We start from the raw sequence: 14574 nt of genomic DNA, 5'->3' as shown, positions 1-14574 counted from the left end.
TATTTTATGTTATTTTGAAAGCACAACACAGCGTCTTGTCACCGCTTCTTATTCTAAAAAACTGGATGATTGAGCGTGCAATTAAAGAATTGATTTGATATTTATCAGTTCATTACTGCCATTCAAAATGTGTTTTCCTTTACATTTACAAATGTATCTTTTTAGTAGAATAAAATATATTTGTGAACTTTTTCAGTGTAGTTAATTTATGACATATTTCTGTTCAAACCATTAACGGATCTGTCAGGTTTCCGATATGTGTCCCCCCCAATGTTAAACTCATTCATACGCCCCTGCCGTGGATGGACTGGTAAAAAATACAGAGTAAATGCTTAGTATTGACCTAGTTTCACACAATTCACCCTTTATTCGTTTTTCCAAGAAATTACAAAATAAACAATGGCAGATAAAATAAAGTGCTTCCCATTGTCGGGCTACTACAAGTCATTTTGTTCCATAGTGCAGCCAATTATTTCACGACCAGACAACCGGCCAGTACTTTTTGATCAAACCTGCCCCCCGTTTGCCCAACGTAACGGAAAGAACGTACCATCGGCGGATAACACTGTCGATTTCAACCCACCGCCACAGAACCCGATCGCTTGTTTGCCTGGACTCAAAAGAAAAACGGATCAACCACTGCTCCCCCCAGATGTTGATCAAGCGGGGACATTCTTTTTAAACTCACAAAGTGCAGCGTTCCTCTTTACAACCCCCTTCCTTTGAGGAAGCTTTTTGCTGAGAGACGGCTCTATTTTGGGCTGTAATGTGGGGTTTCTAGTGTGTTTTAATATAGAACAAAAACACCTGCAACGTCCTTCTTACTATGCACATTCACCCAGGACAGAGTGGTTGAATCGCAGGAGTGTAGTGTGTAAAATCGGTTCTGCCCCACAGCCCTATGGAATAAAAATAACTCTCTTGACTATGCAAAATGTCAAAACATGGTAGAAATAGGTCAAATCAGTTATTACAATCATCCAGCACAAATTATCAAATGTTATGGACCTCCAATGAGAAATGCGTGGTGAAAAAGAACCTGATGATGAAGTATAGGTAATACTTTTATAGTTGCCAATAGGCCTACTTATAATGGGAAAATAAACCTAATTGGATTTCACAGTGTCTCATCAATTGTGAATGGGATCATTTCTCTTGGTGAACTTTTGGACTCAATACTATATCATGTCTGTAAACAGCCTTCACCATTTTTCATGTATTGCTTCATGCATCTAGATAATTAAAAAATCTATTATGTTTGGCACAGTTTGGCAATATAATAGCCTATAGGCTACAGACACAACACTGGGTCTGGGGAAATTGGTTATAAACTACAAGCACACGCAAGGATTGATCATTAAAAGCTTTGAAACAATACAAATAACAAACAAAGTAGTAGTATTTCACAGTAAAGTACATAATTATCATTTGAAGTGAGCGGCATCCTCATTTTCATCCTCATGCTTTTATTTTGAAAAGAAAAGATCAGATGACTGCTCTGTGTGGATCTATTTTTTAAGATGCTTAAAAATAATCTCCAATCTCTCTCAATCTCACACACACGTACACATACACACAGACACCCGCACACGCACACGCGCTCACACACACACACACACTTCCGGTCAGTGCACCTTTGTGAACCAAAAGTTGTAATAAAAAAACAACAACACAGAAGAAAGGCTTTTACATTGATATCTTGGCACACGGTCTGCATAGCAAGGAAGCACTTGAATCTAGTAATGCTGGAGCTTAGGAACGGCGCATGTCCGCCCCCCCCATTGGATAGAAGGTGGGGGGGGGGGGGGGGAGGGGGGGTTGATTAAACGCAGGATGAGACAAAAACAAGATGGCGCTGATATTAATGTTTGTGCTCGGGGGTGAGGAATTCAGGGAGTCGGGATTAGGATTCGGCGGCGTCCCGCCATCACCTCGTCGCCATGGCGTCGGGGGGTGGGGGCGTCGGAACTGAAGAGGCGACTAGAACTGTGAGGTCTCGGTGAAGGAGATGGCGTCCGACTTGTCGACGGTGAAGCCGCCGTTGACGTAGGACTTCTTCTCGCAGTCCTCGTCGTCCAGCGGCGAGTCCAGGGCGAAGGGGTTGGCCATGTCCACGTCGGACGCCGCGTCCATCCGCTCCAGCTCACGCTTGGACAGCTTCTCCACCACCGCCGCGCCGTACGCATCCCCCAGCACGTTGATCATGGTGCGGCACCGGTCGCTGGAGAAATATACCCCAAAAAGTCTGGCGTTATCCGTTCATGTTCAGATTGAGCAGACGCTTTTAGATTTACATTTACATTTAGGGCATTTAGCAGACCCTTTCGTCCAGAGCCACTAACAATAAGTAAATTTGTCATAAAAGTGAAACAACAATATATTGCTGTCGGTACAGTAAGGATGTTCATAGAACCAAGTGCAACAATCGCTAGGTTAACCCATCCCCCGTATACAACCAATACAGCTAGATAAGATGCTACATAACTAAGTTCTATAACTAAATACGACATAGAGGGATGGGGTGGCTATTCAGTCTAGGTGAATTCTGAACAGGTAGGTCTTGAGTGTCTTATAGTCTTTTATACAAGACTTCCAAACCATTAACACACACGTTCACAAACCGACGGCGGAGTCAACCATGCAAGGCGACAGCCAGCTCGTCTGAGGCAGTTAAGTGTCTCAGGCGTCTTGCTCAGGGACACCTCTACAGCTGGGAGGCGTAGAGGGATTGAAACCAGCAACCTTCTGGTTACAGTACAAACCGTTTGTCCTCCTGAGCTAAGCCGAGCATTGATTTTGCATCGATGATATGATTGGCCGGCTGAATGGCAACAGCCGGCCAATCATATCATCGATGCAAAATCAATGAGAGATATGAAAAAAGAAATGAAAGATATGAAAAACACACACTCAAACAAACCAAAACACACACACACAAACACTCACAAAGATACACAAACAGGTGATCATCTGGTAAAGAGAAACCCAAAGGCACAAGTCTGTGGGTTGAGTTTCTCTCGTTGAGGGTTCATTGTGAATGCTGCACCTCCCTTGCTCTGGTGCGTATTGCGATGCTCTTGGATCGGTCCCCTTATCGTCTTTCAGCCATAGCCATTCATCAGAATTCCCATATCATCCGTCCCCAATACAGTAAATACCAGGTCTGTTACGATGCCAACAGGGCTCTGCAGTGACCGGCCTGAGCTGGTTGGGTTTGCCTGCAGTACAAACTGCCTCTGTGGTCCTTTGGCTGTGGTGCTGCTGCCTGCTCTAGTGTACCCCCCCCCCCCCCCCCCATTTCGGTTGCCAAGTACTTATTGAGTTTTGGTAGCGGTTCACCTCACCCCCTGCTCCGAGCACAGACAGGTTCTGGCCAGTCGACAAAGTTTAAGACCTAATATGTACAAACATATATTTGAAGTGATTAAGAATGGCTTTCCAAGACTCTTGAGTGAATGTCCTCTTTTCTGTCTCCCTTGGAGGCAGAAAAGAGGAGCAGGGTTCTGTTTAGTTTTGTCACTGAACGGTGTTCCACTGTGAGCCAAAAGGTACTGGGTTCGATCCCCAAAGTCCCTAGCCTATCCCTGATCAGGATCCCCTAATAATCTCTCCCTTCCCCTTCCTGTCATGCGTTTGATTTTACTGTTAACTGCTTAGTGATAAAGGCAAAAATAATACCCTTTAGTTTCTTTAGTTAGTAGCCTACTTACAGGAGCCAATCCACTGCAACAATCAGCGTGACATCGTTGGCTGGCAGCCCAACAGCTGTTAAGACCATCACCATGGTAACCAGGCCTGCGTTGGGGATTCCAGCTGCGCCGATGCTGGCCAGTGTGGCAGTGATGCTGAAACACACGCAGCATTGCACAGAAAACCATCAATCATACTTGTAGAAATAACCTTTAATTGAAAACCTTTTTTAAAAGCTCTTTCAAATGAAAGGCCGTTCCTAGTGGGCGACGGGTTCGTTTGAATGCATGAGTGGGACCGCTGTTTGAAACCATTTGTTGCACTTCTTAAGGAAATTATTACATGCCACTAAATATGCAATACAATCAAGTTGTCGATCAGTTTGATTAGATAGTTCGGAAATTGTATTCTGATATTCTAAATCTCTCAATAGACCAACGAGTGAAGATAAGTCCTGTCGAAAAAGTGGCAGACCCTTAATTAACATTATGAGGGACACCTGTGTTTATCCCCCTTCTCTGTGTAAAGTCTAGTCCAAAGGTCTTGTTCATCGTGATGTCACATCGCCTCCATTTTGGAAGTATAGGGGGGCATTGTTCATGTCAATGGTGGAATTGGGTGGTTGGGTCATTGTTTAGTCATAAATCGTGGAAGGATTTGTCATTATCATTACCCCTCTCGCTCTCTCTCACACTTCTCTCTTTCTATCGCATCTCTCTCTCTCTCTCTCTCTCTCTCTCTCACTCTCTCTCTCCCTCCCATCACAAAATGGCGGCATATCACCAACAATAACTCCATCCCAACCCCCGAGAGGCCCCTGCCTCACCTGATGGTGAGGATGTGTCCCACGTCCAGGTTGTAGTTGTTGAGCTGGGCGATGAAGACAGTGGCCACGGCCTCGTACAGCGCCGTACCGTCCATGTTGATGGTGGCGCCCACGGGCAGCACGAAGCGCGTGATGCGCTTGTCGATGCCGACGTTCTCCTCCGCACAGCGGAAGGTCACCGGCAGCGTGGCGGAGCTGGGACACACACACACAGAAACGCACACCAGCGTCACACAAACGCACACGTCACACACGTGTCACACACACACACACACACACACACAAACACACACACACGCGCCACACAAGCATCACACACACGCGTCACACGAGCGTCACACATGCGCCACACACACACACACACACACACACACACAACCACACACAGATACACACACACACAAACGCACACGTCACACAAGTGTCACGCAAGCGTCACACACACGTCTCACACAAGTACTTCTCGTTGAGTTGGACAGTTTTGTTCGTGAAATAACTTATGGACCATAGCCCCGGTCGTTTGATGGATTCAAGAGGGTATGACTACGAATCTGTAAAGAGGTCATTAAAGTCTGTGGGCTGCTGACCTGGAGGAGATCATCAGGGCGGTGACCAATGCCTGGGCCATCTGGAGCATCAGCGTGAAGGGGTTCTTCCTCACGAAGATGAAGTAGATGAGCGGAAGGATCAGGAGGCCGTGGATGGCCAGTCTGCAGGGAACAGGGAGCAGCACAGAGGGCTGAAGACACAACGGAGCATAGGAGGGGAGACACCAGCGCCCCAAACATGGAAGCCCCTTCCACATTAGTATTAGTGTTGTGAGCGACACCTGGTTCACTTCTCTTTGTTAATGACGGTTGCTTAGCAACGTCTTCCATTACTGTCTTACATAACCGCCGCCGCTGTTCACCGCTGTTTTCAATGTCTAAAAAAACGGTTGACCTCTATGCCACCGGCTTATTGCTCAAAGTGAAACTTTCCGATTGCAGAGTCATCACCACGTGTCTAACGAGCTTTCGCTTTGTTTCTGGGTTTAAGCCCTCCTACGCAGTCAACGACATTATTAAGTCAGGGCTCACAGATACCCCTGTGGCATACCCTCATGCACACAATCAAATGAACCGGACCGGTCTATCATTTAAACGTGTCTATAATACAGACACATAAGCCCCCCACTCCACCCCCAAATTGGCTCCCTTATCAGCGCTCCGGCAGAGCTCTTGTTTTTCTTTTTACGGCGTCTTTCTTCGGAGAGGCGCCAGCATTGGCTTTCCAAAGGCCAGCCATAAATCTGTGCTCAGTCTTACCCAGTCAGCACGGTGGCCATATAAAGACCCATCTTCCCGAAGATCGCCCAGTCTTCCACTTCAATAATTTTGGCCGCAATTAGGAAGAGGATTCCGACGGGCATGTAGCTGAAATGAGACGGATCGTTTTATAGACAAGGTCAGACAGGGATTATTAGAAATGCTGGCTGTGTGTGTTTGTGGTTGGGTATGTGTGTGTGTGTGTGTGAGTGTGTGTGTGTGTATGTGTTACTGGACCACTTTATGTCCAAATGGTTAATTATCTGCAGAGCCAAATCGGTACCATGTTCAATGGAATACATTTCTAGGGTAAAGCAGGAAACCCCCAAAGGGATTACCTCCACTACATCCCATCATTACAGGTTTCACGTTTAAAAATAAGCTTCTACATTTGTCCAATGTTTATTTTTTGGTGCACTTTAAATGAAACGTATTCAATTTGAAATATTCTGAATCGTCCTGAAAAAAGTTGCATTTGCATTCGTAAAAAAACCCTCCAATGCAGGGGCGTCACTAGGTTTTAAGGACAGGGGGGGCTTAGCCCCCAGGAGATGCACAGAATGTGAGCGAACGTTTAATTTCACAAACAGCTAACAAAAACTGAGAAATAACAACCTAGGTTGCAGGGAAAACGTGGACTGGATTACAGTGATGTGGGCGTGCTCTATATGAACAAGTGGAATGGACTCGATAACGACGCACTGACTCTGACTCTCTACCGCTTCCATAAGGGAAACTAAGATTTATGATCACATTTAAGTTAATAACTGGTTATATGATTATTTATCTGAACTCAAATTCTCGCCACATTATATTGAATTTGTCAGCACTTTTTTGTAAAAAAAAAAAAAAAAAAAATTATTTATAAATGAACATAAAATTATTTAGGGGGGCTTAAGAATATTTTAGGGGGGCTGAAGCCCCCCTAAAATAGGCCTAATGACGCCACTGCTCCAATGCAATCTGGGTAGAACCCGCGTACCACATGATGATCTGCACCAGCCGCATGGTGGCCTCGTTCAGCGCGTCGAAGAAGTCCAGCAGGATGCGGCCCCGGGCGCCCATCTTGCCGATGACCAGGCCGAATACGGCGCAGAACACGATTAGGCCCAACACGTTCATCCCCTCTGAGTACGAGCCCGTGATCTTGTACTCCTTGGTGACGTTCTGCCAGGGGGGACACAACACATCTATTCATGCCTGTTTGGCTAGAAGAGCGAAAATGAGAAGGGCAGGGAAACCGATACAGAACTCTCAGCAGAGATCTCCCACAATAGCATCTTCCAACGTCTTCCATCGTCTTCCATCGTCTAGCAACGTCTTCCATAACTGTCGGTTATCGTCGGTTAACGAGAAGGGCAGGGAACCCGATATGCACCGCTCAACAGAGGCTCCTCTCTCTAGTAAGCAGCCGATAACCCTGTTTTCCGGTCGTCGGTTATCGTATTTTGTCGTACCGTGTTTTCAGATCATCTGGTATCGTATGTTATCTTACCGTGTTTTCAGATCATCTGGTATCGTATGTTATCGTACCGTGTTTTAAGATCGTCTGTTATCGTATGTTATCTTACCGTGTTTTCAGATCATCTGTTGTCGTATGTTATCGTACCGTGTTTTCAGATCATCTGGTATCGTATGTTATCTTACCGTGTTTTCAGATCATCTGTTATCGTATGTTATCTTACCGTGTTTTCAGATTGTCTGTTATCGTATGTAATCTTACCGTGTTTTCAGATCATCTGGTATCGTATGTTATCCTACTGTGTTTTCCGATTGTCGTTATCGTATGTTATCTCTCCCTGTTTTCCGATCGTCGGTTATTGTATGTTATCGTACACTGTTTTCCGATCGTTGTTATCGTATGTTACCTTACCGTATCGTATGTGCGATGTGAGCTAGGCTTTCTAAATGCCTGAATGACCCATGTGACATGAATGCAGCGTTGCGTACGCTTACCTCCATAACTGCCATCAGTGTATTCACGAGAGGCGGGGTCAATGTAGCGTTCTCCGGTGGAACTTTTGGCGGCGGCGGTGAAAGCTCCACGCGCTTTGTCTTGTACTGGGAAACAACGTGGGGGAGAAAAAGTCTTTAATATTGTTCCATCATATCCCAAATGAATAGGCTTTCGCACTTCAATAGGCCAAACCAGAGATCCAACACTGAATGCAGTTTATGCATGGCCCAACATTGCAGATGAACTACCCTCTCGACAAAATTGCGGGGCACACTCTGAACGTTGACACGTAGAATTGGGTACTTTACAATCATGGCTGTTTTTCTACATGAATGCCCTGCAGAGCTGGACTGGAGGCCGTAAAAACCTATAAGCCGCATTTCATGGCATGCAGTATCTGTGTAATGAGATAAGGGTGTATAGCATGTTATAAATAAAGACTAGGGGCTTCCTTCCGAGTGGACCGTCTTCGTTTCTCAGGGCTCCTGGGACTAACCTGTGCGAAGCAAGCCTGCACCAGGTTCTCGGGGAACATGTTTCTGCAGAGGAAGTAAGATGAGGTTAGTTCATGTCGAACCATCAGTGATCATAGTCAGAATGATAGACGTGTGATTGATGTGTGAGAGCAGTTCTTTGAACCAAACTTTGAACCAAAAGGATGGCAGCACACATTGCCGCATTCTAATCGGTGCATTCTTATACGGTCACGGTTGCCGTGGTACCTGACGAGGTCTAGGATGGTGTCGACGGTGGTCACGTTGGGCGTGGTCCCGGTGCTGCCGATGTACCCCTGGGACACCCCAGGTTTGATGGAGACCACCAAGATTATGCCTGGGTGAGATCGCCTGGCTGTTAGTCGTCTGCGATGACGTTGTTTACGTCGGCCGAAAAAGCCACAACATCAATGACATCGCACCGTATTTCCCCTTCACCTCACACGACGAACACAAGCAATTGTGTTTCTTCCAGTGCTAATATCCCATATCCTATACTCTTGAGTGTCTCTACACTTAATGGAGAACATGAGCCTGCCTTTAAAAGACACTTTCAGGGATTTGTTATTCATTCTTTGGCTGCAGGGCTGCTGGCTCCCCTGTAAACACCCCTTCAATTAAGTGCCAACGAGCAGAGGACAGGTGTGTCACATCAACGCCTAATCAGTCAGGTGATGGTGATCCTATCAGCCAATCATAGGCGACGCATGCAGTAGCAGGTGTTTAACCTGGAGGGGAAGTCGTCTGATGCAAACGAATGTAGGACTGGTGTTGGGGTTGGGTTCTCTTTTAAAGCTTGGAGAGGACGAGGTACTAAACGACATACAACATCATGTTATACTGTTGTTTTCTTGGAGCGGTGATTTAAAGAATATGTAGATCTCCTGGAAACACTTTACAATAAGGGTACATTAATTCAACATTAGTTACATGAGTTAATTAGTTAAGACTAGAAAGCATTATCATTATTATCATTAAGTTAAAGGTTGGGGTTGGTGTTAGGGTTAGTCAGGTTAAGCTTACCCTATTAATGCATAATGTATAAATAAATACCTTAGTTAACATGAACACTATGAGTCAATGCTTTCTACCTCATTAACTGATGTGAGTGGCCGGTCTCACTCACCCAGGATGACTGCGATGATGGTGGTGGTGAAGTAATAGACCACAGCCCTAAGGCCTATCTTCCCAGAAACCTCAGAGTCCAGCGCAGCGATTCCTGAAAGTCATAAAAACCATGACTCTGCAAGCACGCGGTGATGAACACATACACTGTACCGGGAACGACATCCTTCATGTTTCTATATATAAAATACGTTGAACTTGTGGGGGTGTAGAACTGCTGTGTGGGGGAAGCTGGCCCTTATCTTATGATTATTTGAGAATTTCTGTGATATTCTCTGTAAAGCGGATATTCTGAGTTGTTCTTTTGTTCTCTGGTTAAAGTTGCTGTTGCTAAGTGGTTGCTGGTAATGTAGTGGTATGTTTGTTTGTCTGACGATTGCTGAATGAAACCCAAATATATTTCTATCTATCCATCTGTCTATCTTTGTCTGTATCTATCTGTCTGTCGTCTATCTATCTACCATCTCTCTACCGTCTGTCTGTCTGTCTTTATTCTAAAACTTCCAACCCACTGCTCTATCAACCCAGTGGATCAGTTTTATGCCTTAATTCCTACCTCTACTTTTGAGCAAAAGTGGGACAGAACACGTGTTCGTCAAATAACATGTGTTTGTCAACAAATGTGTTTGTCCTGAGGCGGCCGCCTCACTTCTTATGGATGTGTGCTATTGATGTGTATGAATTTCCAGTAATGTGTTGTTTATATATACAGTATACACACACACACGCACACTCACACAAGCATGCACCCACGCCCCCCCCCCCACACACACATTTTCACACACACACACACACACACACACACACACACACACACACACACACACACACACACACACAAACTCTCTCACACACACACACACACACACACACACACTCATAAACTCACACAAGCACTGTGATTCCCCCCCCCGCCGCGGCTAGGCCAGGCTAGCTCACCTGTGATCATGCTGGACATGATGAGCGGCAGGATGATCATCTTGAGAATCCGCATCAGGATCTCCCCGGGGAACCCAAAGTACTGCCTCTCCAGGTGGGTCAGAGACGTGTACTCTCTCACCAGCAGGCCCAACCCGATCCCTGGAGCACACACACACACACACAAAACACACACACACACACACACACCGCACACACCGTGGGGTCACAAAACTTGATGTTGTTGATGCTGGGTCGTAAGCTAACATCTTCAAGCTAAGGTTATCATTAGATGAGTATGGGATGTTGTAAGCAGTGCCACTAGCTTTATGCTATGTCCGTCAAAAGTACAGTACTATGATAGCAACAATATAGCTACACACATAACATTGATGTGAATTGTTGAATGTAATGCACATTTTCCTTTGTTACAGTACTAACAATTATAACTTTACATCGTATGTTGTAAAGTGGAGAATAATGTGGAATAACCGTTGCCAATAAATCAAAGTGGTACCCAATCACAACACACCCTGATGTGCCCTCATTGGGCAGTCATTGTCGATTCACGCAGGTCGATTGAATCTCCACAATCCAAGACAAATGGAAAGAGGCATTAAACAAACCGTGTACTGAATTTAAATTGGAAAGGGAGTTTCATCTGTTTATTTTAACAAGTTTATGCTTTGCAATCTGTCTGTCTGTCTGTCTGTATGTCTGTCTGTCTGGTTGCTGGTAATGTAGTGGTATGTTTGTGTGTCTGACGATTGCTGAATGAAACTCAAATATATTTCTATTTCTATATTTCTGAACAATATATCTATCCATCTATCTATCTTTGTATCTATCTATCTGTCGTCTATCTATCTACCATCTCTGTCTGTCTGTCTGTCTGTCTGTCTGTCTGTCTGTCTGTCTGTCTGTCTGTCCATCTACCTCCTCTGTCTGGTTGTTTGTCTGGTTGTGTCTATCAATCTATCTTTCTATTTGTCTGTCTATCAATCTCTGTCTGTGTTTATCTGTCTGTCTATCTAGCTCTGTCTGTGTCTGTCTGTCTGTCTGTCCGTCTTTCTATCTGACAGAATGTGGTGCTGTTAAGAAATGGGGAAGTCAACCTGCCTCTAACTCATGAGTTACATTTCCGCCCATGAGTCCAATCCTGAGAGATGACCTCAGGTACACATCCAGGGGTCCACAAGACCCCCCTCTCTCTGTTTAACTGTATGAGGTTCGGCCCTCACTGGGTGATGAGCATTTTTTCACCCATAAAACCCCCATTAATCCGGATTGGTTGGTTTTTCTGATACACTCCGAACATCCACACGCCTTATATCAAGCGTTAATAGCGAGCAGGCATATTACACATTCTACGACCCCTGAGTAAATATGGGCCCTCCGCGACAGGGTGAACGGGGGGAGAGGGGTCCGTTTTTGGTGGTCAAATGGAAGATGGAGGACGAGAACGGTAAAACACGGACCAATCAGCCCCTTCATCGTTCACCTCGTCTACGCTTCTCCAGTATGGGCTCCTCGAGGTAAGGGGCCGGTGCCAAGTGAAAAGACAAGTGCACTTGATTATTGGGCACGTTGTTGAGTGTTTAATGGGCTATAATGATGGGCTATGTGGCCATCGTAAACGTATATATTTGAGATACATGTTGTCTTGATCACCTTTGAATCATGTGAGGGCATGTGAAATAGGTGATAAAATGGCAAATTAAATTACCCCCCCTCCCACCGTATATTTCTTGTTGTGGAAGGTTTGAGGTTAACCTTAACATTGTAGACTACTGTATTTAATGTTTATTCTCCAGACGTCGTTGTATTATATATATATTTAAACATAGATCCATTGAATTGATATAGGTGTCATGAAAATACATGCCAGCTTGCAATAACTATCAACAGATGAAACGCCAAGTAAGATCCATTCTTTCACACGCATTCTTTCCATCCTGCGTGCGAAGGACAAGGCCCATATATCTGGTCCTGAGTTTGTAGATGATGATTTTATGGGATAGACCGTTTTTTTCCTCCTGGTCTGTCCTCAAGAAGGGTTCGTCATATCTGCGGTAAGATTGCAATGGTTGTGCGCTGTGCTGTGCTCCTAGACAGGTCCCCATTCGTGGAATCCGCCAGTGCAGACGGACACTTAGGACGGACTTGAGTCTGGTCACGTTTGAATGATACAGGGGATGCGAGAGCACAGTGGACGCACACATCACCCACACCGCCTATCCCACATGCAGCGGCGATAAAAACCCCGGGACTGCTTAATGATTTACCGGGCTTCTGCGGTAGACATTCCGACGAGAGGACAGCTTTTGCATGAATGAGTCTATTCAAATAGTGCACCGATACCTCTCCAAACACTTGCATCATGAGACGGTAACACACCAGAAGGACGGTGCGTTGCACGTCCAGACATAGCAGGTTGAGGGCAATCCACGATTCTCCACATGCACAGGGTCGTGTGTAGGTCTATACATACCCAGCACCACCGCTATCACCGTGGCGATGAGCAGCCAGTTCTTCTTCATGAAGCCTTTGATATTCATGCCCCGTCGCTCTTTCTGATCCATCAGTTCCATTTTGGTCCTCTTCTCCTCCGTCCGTCGCCCGTGGAGACACGCTATGGGGGTCTCGCGGCAGACACAAAAGACTGTTGCAGTTGCAGCAACAGCCCAGCTGTCTGTGGCGGAGTGTAATTTGTGTGCTCCGCTCGGTATGTCGCTGCTTCGTCTTATACCGAATCAAGGCTGCCGTCGGTTCGTATAGGCAATCGCGACTGTTTAAACGGGGATCCGCGCGCGCGCGTGCGCGCGCGTGTGTGTGTGTGTGTGTGTGTGTGTGTGTGGGGGGGGGGGGGGGGGGGGGGGGGGGGGGGGGGTGTTTGTGTGTGACCGGGTCTGTGTCGGTGTTTGTGCGTGATGTGCGCCTCTGACAAGTGTGGTTGATAATTGGAGAAGGGAAGATGCAATCTTTAACTTGGGTCACTTCCTCCTCCTCCTCCTTCTCTTCCCTCTACCCCCCACCCCCTGCCCCCCCCTTCATCGCAACGCTACGCGGTGTGTCTGTGACATCTCAAGTGAGATATCCTGTGCCAAATACAGACATATGTTAGGAAAGTATAAAGGCAACGTATAGCCTATAACTACCGTTGAGGTACCGTTCTTATTCTAATTCGCGTTGAGGCAGCTGCGTGTTTTTAGTGCTGACTGTGCGACCTGCGTGGCGTTCACACCATTCACGTCCTGTCAAGTGCACGCGCACGCACATGAACACACAGGCACGCACGCACGCGCACAAACAAACACACACACACGCGCGCATACAGGTACACGCACGCACGCACACACACACACACACACACACACACTTTACACACACAAACACGCAGACACTTTTACACTGACACACACATGCACACGCACAAACACGCTTACACACACACACACACACACACACACACACACACTTGTTTTTATCATGCATGCATTGCATCCTAAAATCAAGGAACAACTTCATCACAAATGAAATTCTGCACTGTTGATTTAATGTTTGAAGTGTGGACACAATATTTTTTTTTATAAAAAATCCCATCATGCCCTCGAGGGATCGTCTTCTTGTCTGGGCTTGTCGTAGGCAAGTCCAAATACAGGCTATTATGGAACAATGAAGTCACTTATATCAGCCTGCACGTCGTTCAGGACGAAGCTTCTGGATTGGACACCTCTTATTCCAGACGCCAACCAACTGAAAGGATAAGAATAACATCCAATTTAAACAATCGATCAAATCCATTAATCCTTGGAAGCAAAACGAAGCCCGCTATATTATCGACTGTTAGTGGTTTAGCAAGGTAAACAGGCAGATGTGACAGATATCGAGGCTAAGGAGGCTTATATCACCTAGCCATTATTTCAGATAGTAGGCCATTAAGCTTAACGAAGATTAACGTGGGCATATTAGTAGCCTATTTTAAGATAGTTTGCTATTATTTGTGTTTATTATGAAAGGGTGGTCAAATTCGTGGGATGAATTCAGAAATACATCTAATTGTGCACTGCCATTTTTAGAGGTTATATAAATGCCCTCAGTTAACTTTAAATGTAATTCCTTGAGTAATAAGAAGAATGTCTAATTGGTAAAGGAACAATATTGTTTGTTAATATAAGTGATACTGAAGACAAAATGTTTATTTTAACATATTCCTTCTCTTTTTTATTATTATGTCTGAATTGATATAGGTAAGGC

At 45.5% G+C, this 14574-nt stretch overlaps 1 protein-coding gene across 1 annotated transcript; it reads right to left on the bottom strand.

The window, feature by feature from the left end:
- Positions 1-1980: 1980 nt before the first annotated feature.
- On the bottom strand, positions 1981-12908 carry slc1a1 (solute carrier family 1 member 1; the record flags this gene model as incomplete). The annotated part of the gene is made up of 12 exons (XM_079758449.1): positions 1981-2221; positions 3711-3845; positions 4517-4711; positions 5104-5226; positions 5824-5931; positions 6806-6990; positions 7780-7884; positions 8277-8319; positions 8503-8611; positions 9401-9493; positions 10339-10479; positions 12809-12908. 12 exons carry the CDS (start codon positions 12906-12908, stop codon positions 1981-1983), a joined length of 1578 nt encoding a protein of 525 aa, XP_079614575.1.
- Between the last annotated feature and the right edge of the window lie 1666 nt (positions 12909-14574).

Source organism: Pollachius pollachius, assembly GCF_949987615.1.
Source record: "Pollachius pollachius genome assembly, chromosome: 20".
In the NCBI taxonomy this organism is placed as follows: domain Eukaryota; kingdom Metazoa; phylum Chordata; class Actinopteri; order Gadiformes; family Gadidae; genus Pollachius; species Pollachius pollachius.
The sequence above is the reverse complement of the archived record's forward strand: the minus strand, read 5'-3'. Positions and strand labels throughout refer to the sequence as shown.